The following is a 13763-nucleotide window of genomic DNA, read 5'->3' as shown; positions in this document are numbered from 1 at the left end:
ATTGTTAATTAGGTTCATTTATATGGAAATTGCCTTAAACCTTCTATATAGTCAATCTTCGTTATTTGAGGATTCCATGTTTGTGAATTTCCTACCTGCTAAATTCACAATCAACAGTCAGCAGTGCTTTTTTGTCCGAACTTGTTACTCAGCAATGCTTTCACAGACATGCACGTAGGGGTCTAGAATTTGAGTCACCCAATGCATGCATTCTCATTTAAGGTCAAATGAGGCCATGCTCTGCCTTGTTGTTTCAGCTCTCATACTGCAATAAGTGTTCTTTTCCTAGTGATGGTGCTATTGTTGTATTAGTCCTATTTTTTTTAATAAAAGAGAGATTTAATTGACTCACAGTTCCCCATGGCTGAGGAGGCCTTAGGAAACTTACAATCATGGCAGAAGGGGAAGCAAACATGTCCTTCACATGGAGTCAGGAGAAAGAAGAGCTGAGCAAGGAGGGAAAGGCCGCTTATAAAACCAACAGATCTCCTCTAAGAACTCACTATTTCAAGAATAGCATGGGGGTAACTGCCCCCATGATTCAATTACCTCCCACTGGGTCCCTCCCATGACACATCAGATGATGGGAACTACAAGATGAGATGTGGGTAGGGACACAGCCAAACCATATCAATTGTTAGCATTTTTGTTGGTGATTTCACTACTTTAAATGGTCTCCAAGTGTAATGCTGAAGTGTGGTCTAGTGTTCCTAAGGTCAAGAAGGTTATGATATGCCTTACAGAAAAAACATTTTAGGTAAGCTTCACTCAGGCCTGAGTTCAATGTTAATGTATTTCCAGGGAGAGGAGGAAGAAACTTGCCAATCTGTACATCAGGCCTCACCAAAAAGTGCTAAGGTAACATCTGTAGTGCCTGATGAAACTCTGGGAAAGATAGAAAAGCAGCTAAATTTATAGATTCATGAGATTTCGTTATGGCTAATAAAAAAAACATGGTGGGCAGCATTATTGTGAAGCTAAAAGCCAGAGGAACCTAGGTCACATTACCCAGAGTCAGGAAAGTGTTAAACCCTTCTTGGCTAGTGCTATTTGCCTCAAACATTTCAAAAGGTGATAGATGCAATATGAAAAATATTGAACTTGCAGGCAGATGCGTTCTGCAGATCAGGATGTTAAGGAAGAATTTTTTTAAATAACCAGCTAAATGTCACATAGGAAAACGGAAGAACAAGTTTTCAAAACTGATGAGATTGGTTTGTTTTATAAAGATGTTGGCAGAAGAATCTACATAATGCGGATGGCATTTTGGTGGTCAAAAATTTGACGAGGATCAGCACAGTGGCTCTTGTCTGTAATCCCAGCACTTTGGGAGGCCAAGGTTGGAGAGGATCGCTTGAGCCCAGGAATTTGAGACCAGCTTGGACAACATAGCAACCCTATCTCTACAAAAAATAAAAGAAAAACTAGCTGGGCATGTTGGGCCTGTGCCTGTAGTCCCAGCTACACAGGAAGCCAAGGCAGGAGGATCGCTGGAGCCCAGGAGTTAGAGGTTATAGTGAGAAATGATCATACCACTACACTCCAGCCTGGGCTACAGAGCGAGATCGTGTCTGTAAGGAAAAAAAAGAAAAAATTGACCAGATGCCCACAGTAACTTAACCCTTTCCTTTCCCCCAAGAACAGTAGTTTGTGACACAGTGTTTGTGACTCGATGTTGATGGGAACTTTGTACAATATAACTACCACAAATAACAAGAGTCAATTGTATTTGCTCCTTGCTTTCCTCTGAGTTCACTTCCATAGGATTTTATCCTTTTATGTATCTATTTACTACAACAATGCTGGAGATGCTCACTGTCCTAAGAAAGTCTGTTTCCTCTTTCACATGCCACTGTATCAGGCAACATCTTACACACATGTTCTTGTACTTTTGCAAATCAAAATAACCCAATCGTTTTCTAATGTGTAGATTGCCTCATCTTTACTTGGCAAATACTCATGCACGAACAGTAGCTGCCAGGTTTGTGTAATGATGTGCATTGTACAGTCAGAGTTGCAACATCTTAAGTTGAAAATTCTGGGACTGTCATATCTGTATGTGTCAACTTTTAAGAACTCTTAATAGGTATGTGGAGAAAATCATAGTTCATATTTTCATTTATATCAAGTATGGGAGGTCTATATTACTGTTGTAGAACCTTAAATATAAGTGGTTGCCTTATGTTGTTAATGAAAATTCCAGTACTTATTTTGTGTCTTAGAGATACAGTTGTCATTGTACAGATGTCCAATAATGTAATTTTAAATACAACTGCTTTCTCTTTTTCTACCTTTAGTTTACTTGTCACCTTGTTACACCAATAGTAGAGAGTATAGTTTTATACATGATACTCTTAACCAGTGCAGGCTTGACGTAAGCTGTGATCTGCAGTCGTTATGGCAGTTTGGGGATACAAAACTGGTTCACAATGAGGAACTGGAAAAAAATTTTACTGCTAAGAGGTAAGTTACTATGATCTAAACGTGTTTGAGATTTTGTTGTGTTTCTTACTATGGAGTTTTATGCTAATTCATTTCTACCGTTTGAGATTTAGTAAGTTATTACTAAGAAAACACAGATTATTTTTTGTTACATTCTCATAGTCTTTTGTAACATTGAAAGCCAAGTGTGAGATTTGATTAGTTTTATGTATTAATGTAGTGAGATTTCAGACACCTCCTTCCAATTTTTTAACCTTGATAAATTTTTCAGAAACATGCATCAGCACCTTTATTAAGCAGCCAATTTGTAGATCCCTCACACCTCCTAGATAATGTAAAACTGCAGTCGAAGTAATCAAAAAGTAACTTCTTTTTACTCTTGAACGCAGCCCTTAAGAGACTGGGTTGATGTTTTAATTTAGGAGGATTGTAGCCAGCTGTTTCCAGCTATTCCACTAGAACTATTCTTTCTATATTGATGCCATTTCTGACACATAATTTTTTAAAGTACTTCTCCAGCTTTTTTGGAAGGCATATTATTGTCATTTTGATAAGAATAAGAGCGTATGCAAAGTTTTCATTGTAAGCATTTTTAATTATAGGTATAGATTTTGTGTAAGCACAATTTAGCATTCTTATATTTTCTTCTAACTTATCTCCTTTGCCATTTCTCACTGTTTAACTTAAAACCTAACTAGAGCTTGATAGACCCACATGTGAAACTCATTTTGGAATGTTTTGGCTTGTTTATTTTAGAATTGATTCCTCTTGATTCAAACATGCTGCCACACTTGGTGTCTGTTTGGAGATTTGGGATTAATGGGAAAGACAGAATTTGTTGTGGTATATTGCCTTTCCTCTAAAAAACACAGTTTTGTAGGTAAAAAGGACTGGGTATATCCAGTGACTTCCAAGTTGAAAAACACTTTGATCAAAAATGAATTCCTGACACCGTTCTTTGGTTTTGCTTATTTTGGACATTAAAATTTTTGTCCTTTGAAACAAGTTATTTCTCCCTGTTAGTGTTACGGAAAAGTTAGAACAAGTACCCAGTGATAAGGCATGTTAAAACATTGTAAATGACCAACATGTATAGGATTTATTGTTTTCTTAGCTATTTGCCCAATTAGACAAAAACTCGTTTGTTTCCCATAGTTATTTATACTCATTTTATGGTGCTTACTACAATATATTGATTTGTGTCTCATTCTCCTAGTATATTTTGAGTTTTATCTTGTTTTTGTGTTCAAAGTGCAAAACTGAGTCTGGCAACAGAAGCCAGTTTGAATGAGTTTCTGTACTTGAAGTCAATGATAACCCAACTGGAACTGAATTTGGTACTGGGAAAGGGGTACTTGTAGCTAAGAGATTCTAAAATATGGATTTACTTCAAGGGAAGAGGGCAGTGAGGAACCCCCATCCCTCCAGTATTCCAAAATGGGAAGTTGGTAATAATCTGTACCTTGGGGCACAGATCCTGTGTTTCATGAGGCTGTAGTTTTTGAGAAAATTTCTACCAAAAACTCAGCATATTAGAGTGCCTTGACCATTTCCCGTTTAGACCCAAGAAACATTATTTTCTCAATCATAGAAAATTCAGATTCAATAAAAAAGAATCACTCTGTTTGTGGCCTAGTTTCACAGTTCAGCTTTGCAAGATTAGCTTGAAATAGGTAATTAATCCTTTCCAAAGTTAGGGTGAATATGGGTTTAAAAGGAATGAAATTTAACAGGGGATAAAGATGTGGTAAAGCGCAAATCTGTTGCCTTAAATCTTTCCCAAATAACTCCTTTTAAATATTTTCTGCCTAGTAAGTGAAACTACTCAAGTTTATACAGTAAAGATACATGTTGCTTAATGACAGGAATATGTTGTGAGAAATGCATCATTGGGCAATTTCGTCATTGTGTAAACATCATAGAGTGGACTTACACAAACCTAGATGGTGTAGCCTACTTATACACCTCAGCTATATGGTATACCTGTCACTCCTGTAGACATTATAAACACTGTACACTTAGGCTACACTAAATGTATTTTTTAATTTTCTCAATAATAAACCTTATTTTACTGTAATATTTTTACTTTATACACTTCAAAGTCTAACTTTTTGACCCTTTTGTAATAACATTTAGCTTAAAACACAAATACGTTGTGCAACTGAACAAAATATTTTTATCCTTATTCTATGCACTTTTTTCTGTTTTTTGATTTTTTTAACTTTTAGAACTCTTTATTAAAAAACTTAAGACACAAACACACACATGATCCTAAACCTACACAGGGTCAGGATGATCAATATCATTGACTTCCACCTCCACATCTGTTCCACTGGAAGGTCTTCAGGTGCAGTAACATGCATGGAGCTGTCATCTTCTATGATAACAATGCCTTCTTCAGGAGTACTTCCGGAAGGACTAGCCTGAGGCTGTCTTACAATTAATTTATTTTAATAAGGAGAGATAATATACTCTAAAATAATAATAAAAAGTATAGTATACTAAATATATAAACCAACAACATAGTCATTTATTATTAACAAGTATTGTGTACTGTACATAATCATACATGCTATACTTTTATGACTGGCAGTGCACCACCATCACCACAGACATGAAAGTAATGCATTACGCTATGACATCGTGAGACCTAAGATATCACTAGGCAATAGGAATTTTTCAGCTCCATTATAATCTTAAGGGACCACCATTGTATTTTTGGTTTGTCCTTAACAAAAATGTCTACTATGGCACATGACTTTATTTTAAATGCAGTCTGGTAGAAATTGATAGTTTCAAGTTGAAATTCACTAAATGAAGTTCATTATAGATTGAGGGCCTTGGATGATGGGAAGGTCCCAGAGGCTTGTTGCCAAGAGACAGACATTCTTACTCTCACCCATTGTCTGAACAAGATCTCCTGCTATGGTTACTAGCTTTTGGAATTTTGAGAGCAAGGAATCCCAGCTACTTCTTTACAGAAGGATATACTTGTGCTAAGGACAAGTTAATATTGACAATTGTTAGCATTCTTTACTTTTTAGAATTTAATTGTATTTTTTCCTCCACCATTGTATTTTGGGTTTAGATAATTTAAACCTAGCCGTAAGTCACCTAAATGAATGTTGGTTATTTAGATCTATATCCAGATCTGTTGGAAATGAAGGCATTTCATCCATGTGATCATCATGGATCTGGAGTTGGATGTAGTAATTCAGTGAGACTTTGGGTTGTTCCCTCCTTGTGAGGTGGATTGAAAGTGCTTTGTGTGAATGAGCATTTTTGAAAGTATATGTGTTAGAAGAAGGGTATGTATGAAAAAGTGTAGCCAAATGAGTAGACTGCAGTTTTCCTAACAATTCTAGATCATCTTTTATAATTAGCCTAACCATTTTTGGTCCAATTCCCCTTGCTTTATGAGTTTATTGATGTACAAGCCTAGTCGTTATTTTTAAATAAACATAGCATAAGACTTGCTTGGAAATCCTGGAGAAGTGAAGCCTGTTTCTCTTCTGGTGGCTGTGAGCAAGGAAGCCTCGTTGCTACCAGCTATCTTCTTGCTACCGTGATGGGAGCTGGATGTGGATAAAGATAAAGCTGTGCACAGCAGAGGGAGACTTGTGGGGAAAAACAAGTTTCTCATATCATTGAGGGGCCAAGTTCAGAATCTGCGTGTGGTAAGCAGCATAATGCTCCCCCAAAGATGTCCACATCCTACTCCCCAGAACCTGTGAATATATCACCTTACATGGCAGAAAGGACTTTGCAGGTGTGATTGAGGTTACAGACCTGGAGATGAGTGATTATCTAAGGTGATCTTAGTGGGCCCAGTTTAATCACAGGAGCTTTTGAGGGAGGGAGAAGAATGGATCAGAGAGCAGAGATGAAAGAAAAAAGAGATATGAGGGGGACTCAGCTTGCCTTTTCTGGCTTTGAAGATGAAAAAAGGAGATTATGAGCCAAGGATTGTGGGTAACTTCTGGAAGCTGGGAAATGTCCTTGCTGGTAATTCAATTCTGCCAGCTTGGAAAGAGATCCTCCCCTAGAACCTCAGAAAGGAACACAATCCAGACAGATGACACCTTGATTTTAGCCCAGTGAGAGTCATGTCTGACTTATCTACGTAACTAAAATAATAAATTTATGCTTTTTAATCCATTAAGTTTGTGAGAATTTGTTATAAGAGCAAAGGAAACAAAGTCTTGTATCTGGAGTTGGGTGGCATTAGCATTCTTAAATATTGTGGAATCCCAATTTCTTTTAGCTGTCAGCGTTTTGGTTCTTGCACTTTGGGCCAGCTGGATACTGAGTTCTTATCACTAGCAATATGATGGGTCTGAAAATTAAGTTCTCTTTAAAGATCTCCAAATAAATAATTTTATTTTCTTTATTATGAAAAAATACTTACTTGAATACTTTTAATCTCTACTTTAGGCAACCGCCACCCCATAGCTAAATACCTTATATGAACTTGTGTTTCCACTTAAACTTAGAGATAAAATACTTCCCAGAGTTTTGTTTATTGAACAAAAAATTACCTACTATATGTAGGTTGTCTTGGAACCTATTCTAAATGATGTAATTAACTATGACATAGGCATTCCATCCAAAGCACTTATACTTTGTTGTAGTTAGCTTAAATGAGACAGCATGGTAGCACAGAGTAAATTAAGAGTTCCTGGTCTACAGAAAGATACACAAGATTCCAATTCTGTTTCATCCACTCAGCTTCTCTATCATATGAGTTTTCTCATCTGTCTTTTACATTTATTTACTTAATATTTAATAAAGTATTAGTTAAAAAGTAATGACCAAAATTAAAAACCCACAAGCAAGAGTATAACTACAAATTCTAAGACTTGAGTATTGTGTTGATTTTGAGCTTTCCACCCCAGAGCTTAAAGTACATGCAGGGTTCAGAGGTGACAGACTTTGACATCTATCCCTCATTAGTATTGCCGCAGAAAAACATGGGGAAACATTTCTAGAAAATTATTCTTTTATGTATTTTTAAAATTTAAGATAATATAAATATTATTTTAGCACAGATTCTGATGCTTATTAATGTCTTGGCAAAAGAGTAATTTGTATATGCTGGTTCTTCAGATTCTTACCCAGTTATGTTATCAAGCAGGTGAAGCTCCCTGCCTGATACACTAGAAGTCAATACTATGATACCAGGTTTTTGAGAAAAGAAAAGCTTTTATTGCAAGTAGACTCACAAGGAGACAGGAGGTCAAGCTCAAATCTGTCTCCCCAAGCTAGCTTTAAAGCAGTAGTTTTATTAGAAATGGTCTGGGGGTGGATCCTAGTATCTTCAGGTGATTGGTAGAAGGAAAGAGAGGTGTAGAAAGTCCTTGGGCATTCACAGTTGTCTCTTTATGCTTCCTCATGGGTCCCATGTGCAAATTTGGGGGGAGTTAGTATAAAACACATGGTGGAAATTCAGGCTGTGATGTCAGCAAGCTGATTGTGTATAAACTTCATTTGGCCAAAATGGTTCCAAATGGTTTCAGCTGGTCTTGTTACAAGCGGAGGGAGTTTGAGTATTTCAGTCAGTTTTCTTATATGCCATCCTGCAAGCTTAAGAATTTTTGCTAGTCAATGGTTTCTTTAATTCTTGGGGGCACAGTTTCAATTACATGTTACTGTGTACAGAAAAGAGTCTTTAGGCTCGTTTTACCTATTGTTTCTGAAATGGAAGTCTTGAGACTCAGAGTTTCTGTCATTTAAAATCGTGATTTAGATCCTGTTGTCTGAATAAATTTGGAAAGCCAACCTTTATGCAATTTTTAGAGCCAGAAATAGATCAAAAACTGTATTATAGGCTATTTTTTTACTAACCTATTTAGGCGCATTTTTTTTTCAAATATAATTCTGAAGACATACTGAAAAATAAAAAGTATTAGTAGTATAATTACCAATACAAAACTCCAGGGAATATTTTCTACTTCAATTTACAGAGGATTTTGTGGCCCTGGATTAGATTTTTATTGTTATGTTTGTTTCATTCCACTGAAACCCTTATGATGATATAATGGTAGTCAGGAGGATGACCAGGTTAAAAAAAAAAAAAAGAATTTAGCCCAAAATATCCCTGGTGCCACTGTGGAAAAACCCTGCTGTAGGGTTTACATTATACATCTTTAATTTATTCTGTGTACCTTCAAATGTTACTTTTATGTGTAGTGTAAGAATCTTAAGACAGTGATCTTAGTGGTTCACGGAATCTACTGATGTCAAGTTGAAATCAAGAGCAGGAAATGCCAATTTGTGGAGCCAAAAGTTAAGGCTGACATTTCCAGGAAATAGAAGTGATCATTATCTAATCAGTCAGTCTTGCTTTTGTGGTCCTGCCTACTGTTAATGATGAGTCATTCTTGAAAATAAGTATTAATATACTTATGTGCATGGTATGCTTTAAACACATTCTATAAGTGGTGTTCCAGGAAATAAATCTCGGAAGCATGTGGTTCTCAAGAACAATTTTCCTTTTGTGGTATATACATTCCTTTGCTAGGTTCTGTAGATTCTCCATTGCAGATAATCATTTGGCCCAGTGTCTGAACCACTCTGTTGTACCACCTGGTGTGGCAATTTCTGCTGCCAGTACTCCTGAGCAAGCCATATAGAATATCTAATCTGCCAATTTTAGGGAAGGGATGTATATTTTATATGTTTAAATGGGTTTTGTAATGGAAGTAGTAGAATTGGGGGTTATCTATACTTCAGATTATAATCTTTTCTGAGGTTGATTCCTAATTTTCTTTACCTAAGATAAGATCCTGTAATCAAATATTAGCTTGTTTCTCCCAGCTGTTACCTAAATCCCTGAAGAATGGATAATGTCCCTAATAATTGACTATATTTGTGCATGTGTGTGTGTTTTTGTGTCTATAGATGTGTAGAGATACATAGATATAGACAAGATATTTTGTTTAGAAAATGCATGTTTTTCTCTCCATAACACAATTAACAAAAATGTGAGCTCTGGAACCTGACAGACAAGAATTGGCATGTATAATTCCAACTCTGTCATTTTCCTACTTTGACAAGATTTAACTTTCTGAACCTCATTTTCCTCCTTTTAAAAATGTCGATAGCAACAAAATAAACTATAAAAACCTCTTGGGAAGTTGAGAATGAAATGAGAAGATGAATGTAATGCTTAAGATTTTGTACTGGTTACATTAGCAGCATTTAAGAAATGTTAGCCCCTGTTATTTTAGACCAGGGATGATGATAATGTTCATAAATCTTGGCTAAGTAATCCTGAATTTGTTCCTAAGATGATATTCAACCTAATTTATCATCACAGTGTAGTAATACCTCTGAATATCAGTACTTCTCTTGCTTTCTAACTGTGGTCAGTGGAAATATGTATCTTCTTGAAAATTTTGTTGATATTTATCTTTAACTGTATACATTGTTTGTTTTACTTTAGGTCAGAGATGCGTGAAAGTGGAAGACATTGCAGGGAACTTGAAGAACATTTCTGCTTTTTAGCACTTCCCCAGAGTGATGTAGCCCAGATATATCAGAATGGAATAAGTACCAGAGCATCTACATTGAAGATACTAGGAAATCCTCTTCTTGGAAGTTATATGTTTAGACATGTTGATATTGCCTTGAATTATTCTCATAGTCGAAGCATTACTGTAGAAAGTATTTTAATTTTTAAGGTAGGTATCATAAAACAAATATTAAGTATGTGGACAGTTTGCTTTAAATTGACCTGAACCTATTATCCTTTCGATATAAATTGTTAGTGTTTTTAAACTGCAGTCTATTAAATAAGTAATAATTATATGTATTATTTTTGTCATCATTATTCAAAATTTTCTCCTTTCCTCTTTACCTGGGTGTGCAACACAAAGCAAAAAAAAAAAAAAAAAAAAAAGCAGCTTCATCTTTGTCTTCCCAATATATATATTTCTCTATTCTAATTGACCCACCTCTCTTTTACTCTTTTGTTTCTATCATAATAAGTACTATAGTGTTTTACATACCCTCCTCTAAAGCATTATATTATAATAATTTTGGTTTAAGCTAGTTATTTTTAAACTCCTGCAGTTTATTTTAGTTAGTAGTATTGTATCAATGTTAAATTCTTTATTTTGGTGATTTTACTATGGTTATGTAAGATGCTAACATTAAGAAAAGCTGGGCACAGGGTATATGGGACCTTTGAACTATTTTATGCGTGCCTGTGTGTGTGTGTGTGTGTCAAAGCCTTGTTTATAGAAGAAAATAGCCACCATGTAAATGTCCAGCAATAGTGTATTATTAATGTATCATATATTATGTCTCTGGAATAAGAAGTATCCATTGCAGTTAGATTTATGGAGAATTTTTAAAGATATGGGAAAATGCTTATGCAATCATGTTTAACTTTTTAAATTTTTTAAAAATGAGATATCAAGATGATATAAAATGGTGCTTAGTTATTATGAGTGATGATCTTTGGATCATGACAATATAGTTTTCTGTACTTTGTAGTTTTCCAAATAGCATTTTCCAAATATCCAGTGGTAAGTGTTCCTTTCCTTCCCTTCCCCTTCCCCTTCTCTTTCCCCTTCCCCTTCTCCTTTCTCCTTTCCCCTTTCCCCCTTTTTCTCCTTTCTCCCTTTTTCTCCTTTTTTCTCCCTTTCTCCCTTCCATTTTCCTTTCCTTTTTTTGCGACAGTCTCACTCTGTCACCCAGGCTGGAGTTCAGTGGTGCAAGCTCAGAGTGCAGCATTTGTAACTGTTGTAAATGAGATTGCTTTCCTGATTTCCTTTTCAGATCAATAACTATTATCATATAGAAATACTACTGATGAGTGTTTGTTGATTTTGTATCCTGCAACTTTACTGAATTTATCAGTTCTAAGAGGGTTTTTTTAATGACACTAGGTTTTCCTAAATATAAGATCATGTCATCTACAAACAAGGATAATTTGACTTCTTCCTTTCCCATTTTGATGCACTTTATTTCTTTCACTTGCCTGATTGCTCTGGCTAGTACTTCTAGAACTATATTGAATAGAAATAGTAAAAGTGAGCATCCTTGTCTTCAAGATCCTTGTAAAACAGCTTTCAATTTTTCCCCATTCAGTATGATATTAGCTATGGGTTTGTCATATATGAGTTTTATTGTTTTGAGATATATTCCTTCTATACCCAATTTGTTGAGACTTTTTGTGAAGGAATGTTCGGTTTTATTGCTTTTTCAGCATCTAATGAAATGATAATATGGTTTTTGTCCTTGATTTTCTTGATGTGATTTATCACATTGATTTGCATAAGTTGAACCATCCTTGCATCCCTGGTATGAATCCCACTTGGTCATGATGAATGGTATTTTTAATATGCTATTGAATTCAGTTTGCTAATATTTTGTTGAGGATTTTTACATCTCTGTTCATCAGGGGTATTGGCCCATAGCTTCTTTTGTTGTCTTTGGTTTTGGCATCAAGGTAGTACTGGCCTTGTGGAATGAGTTTGGAAGTATCTCCTCCCCTTCAGTTTTTTTGAATAGTTTGATTAGAATTGGTATTATTTTTTAATGTTGGTTAGAATTTAGTGGTGAAGCTATCAGGACCTGGGCTTTTCTTTGTCTGAAGACTTTATTGCTGTTTTGATCTTGTCACTCATTATTTATCTGTTCAAGTTTTCTGTTTCTTCATGGTTCAGTCTCAATAGGTTGGATGTCCAGGAATGTATCTATTTCTTTTGGGTTTTCCAATTTATTGCTGTATAGTTATCATACTAGTCTCTAACAATCCTTTGTATTTCTGTGGTTTCAGTTATAATGTTTCCTTTTAGTTTCTCATTTTATTTATTTGGGTCTTCTGTCTTATTTTCTTAGTCTAAGTAACTGTATATTTTGTTTACCTTTTTTTAAAAAATAATTTTTTGTTTTGATAATCTTTTTGGTTTTAGTTTTAATTTTATTTCTTCTCTGATCTTTTTTATGTCTTTCTTCCTACTCATTCTGGGTTTGGTTTGCTCTCACTTTTCTAGTTATTTGAGGTGCTAATAGAATTTTGTCCGTTTACAATGTTGTTATTGATAGGTAAGAACTTACTACTGCCATTTTGTTACTCGTTTTCTAGTTGTTTTGTAACTCTTTCTTCCTGTCTTCCTTTGTGGTTGATTTTCTCTGGTAGTATGTTTTAATTCATTGCTTTTTATTTTTAGTATTTCTGCTTTTTGGTTACCCTAAGGCTTACAAAACACATTTTGTAGTTATAACAAGTTATTTAAAACTGATACAGTTTAACTTTAATTGCAAAGAAAAAAACCTATACACACCAATTTCCTTTTCTTCCCACATTTTGAATTTTTGATAATCACAATTTGTATTATGTATATTGCTTGTCTCTTAAAAATTGTGGTTATTTAAGTTATTTCATTTTGTCTTCTTAAAAAAGATGGTTTATACACCATGGTTACAGTATCATGTTAGCATCCTTTTGGTTTTGAACAACTCCCTTTAATATCTCTTGTAGGACAGGTCTGGTAACAATAAATTCTTTCAGCCTTTTTTTTTTTTTTTTTTTTCCTGGTCTGGGAAATTACCCCTCCTATTTCTTCTTCATTTCTGAAGGATAGTTTGCTGGCTTACAGTAAAAACTTTTTCTTTTCTTTTTTTTTTTTTTCTTTTTTTTCCCTGAGGACATAGCTTCAAACTCCCAGGCTCTAGCGATCCTCTTACCTATTTTTTAGATTTATATATATATGTCTTTCATCAGATTTGGGAAGTTTTCAGCCTTCATTTCTTCAAATGTTCTCTCTGCCCTTTTTCTCTCTCTCCTTTTCAGACTCCCACAGCATATATGTTCTTATGCTTGATGGTGCCCCACAGGTGCCTTAGGCTCTGTTCACTCTTTTTTTTAGTCTTTTTTCTCTCTGTTCCTCAGCCTCAATAATTTTCATTTTCCAATCTTTAAGATCACTTATTCTCTCCTTTGCCTGCTCATATCTGCTTTTGAACCCTTCTAGAGCTTTTCGTTTTAGTTACTGTACTTTTCAGCTAGTGGATTTCTTTTTGGTTTTTAAGTTTTCTCTTTATTGATATTTCCATTTTGTTTATACATTGTTTTTTACTATCTCCACATACTTAGCTCTTTTAGCATCTTTAAGACAGATGTTTTAAAGTCTTTGTCTAGTAGATCAGCCATCAGGTCTTTTTCAGGGACAATTTCTGTTTTGTTTTGTTTTGTTTTTCCTTTGAATGGGCTGTAATTTTCTGCTTCTTTACATGCCTGGTGATATTTTTTGTTGAAGACTGGACATTTCATCTAATAATGTGGTAACTCTGGAAATCATCTCCTCCCA

At 35.0% G+C, this 13763-nt stretch overlaps 1 protein-coding gene across 3 annotated transcripts in view; it reads left to right on the top strand.

Annotated features, from left to right (window-relative positions):
• TEX15 (testis expressed 15, meiosis and synapsis associated) overlaps positions 1 to 13763 on the top strand; it is an 84537-nt gene that overhangs the window by 38518 nt on the left and 32256 nt on the right. For all 3 annotated transcript variants that reach the window (XM_054497926.2, XM_063668603.1, XM_054497927.2), the window contains 2 exons: positions 2298 to 2463; positions 9887 to 10124. In XM_054497926.2, coding sequence (XP_054353901.2) covers positions 2298 to 2463; positions 9887 to 10124 — 404 coding nt within the window. The remainder of the gene's footprint in view (positions 1 to 2297; positions 2464 to 9886; positions 10125 to 13763) is intronic.

Source organism: Pongo pygmaeus, chromosome 7 (genome assembly GCF_028885625.2).
Source record: "Pongo pygmaeus isolate AG05252 chromosome 7, NHGRI_mPonPyg2-v2.0_pri, whole genome shotgun sequence".
Lineage (NCBI taxonomy): Eukaryota > Metazoa > Chordata > Mammalia > Primates > Hominidae > Pongo > Pongo pygmaeus.
Note: the sequence above shows the minus strand (reverse complement) of the source record. Positions and strands in the feature narration are given on the sequence as shown.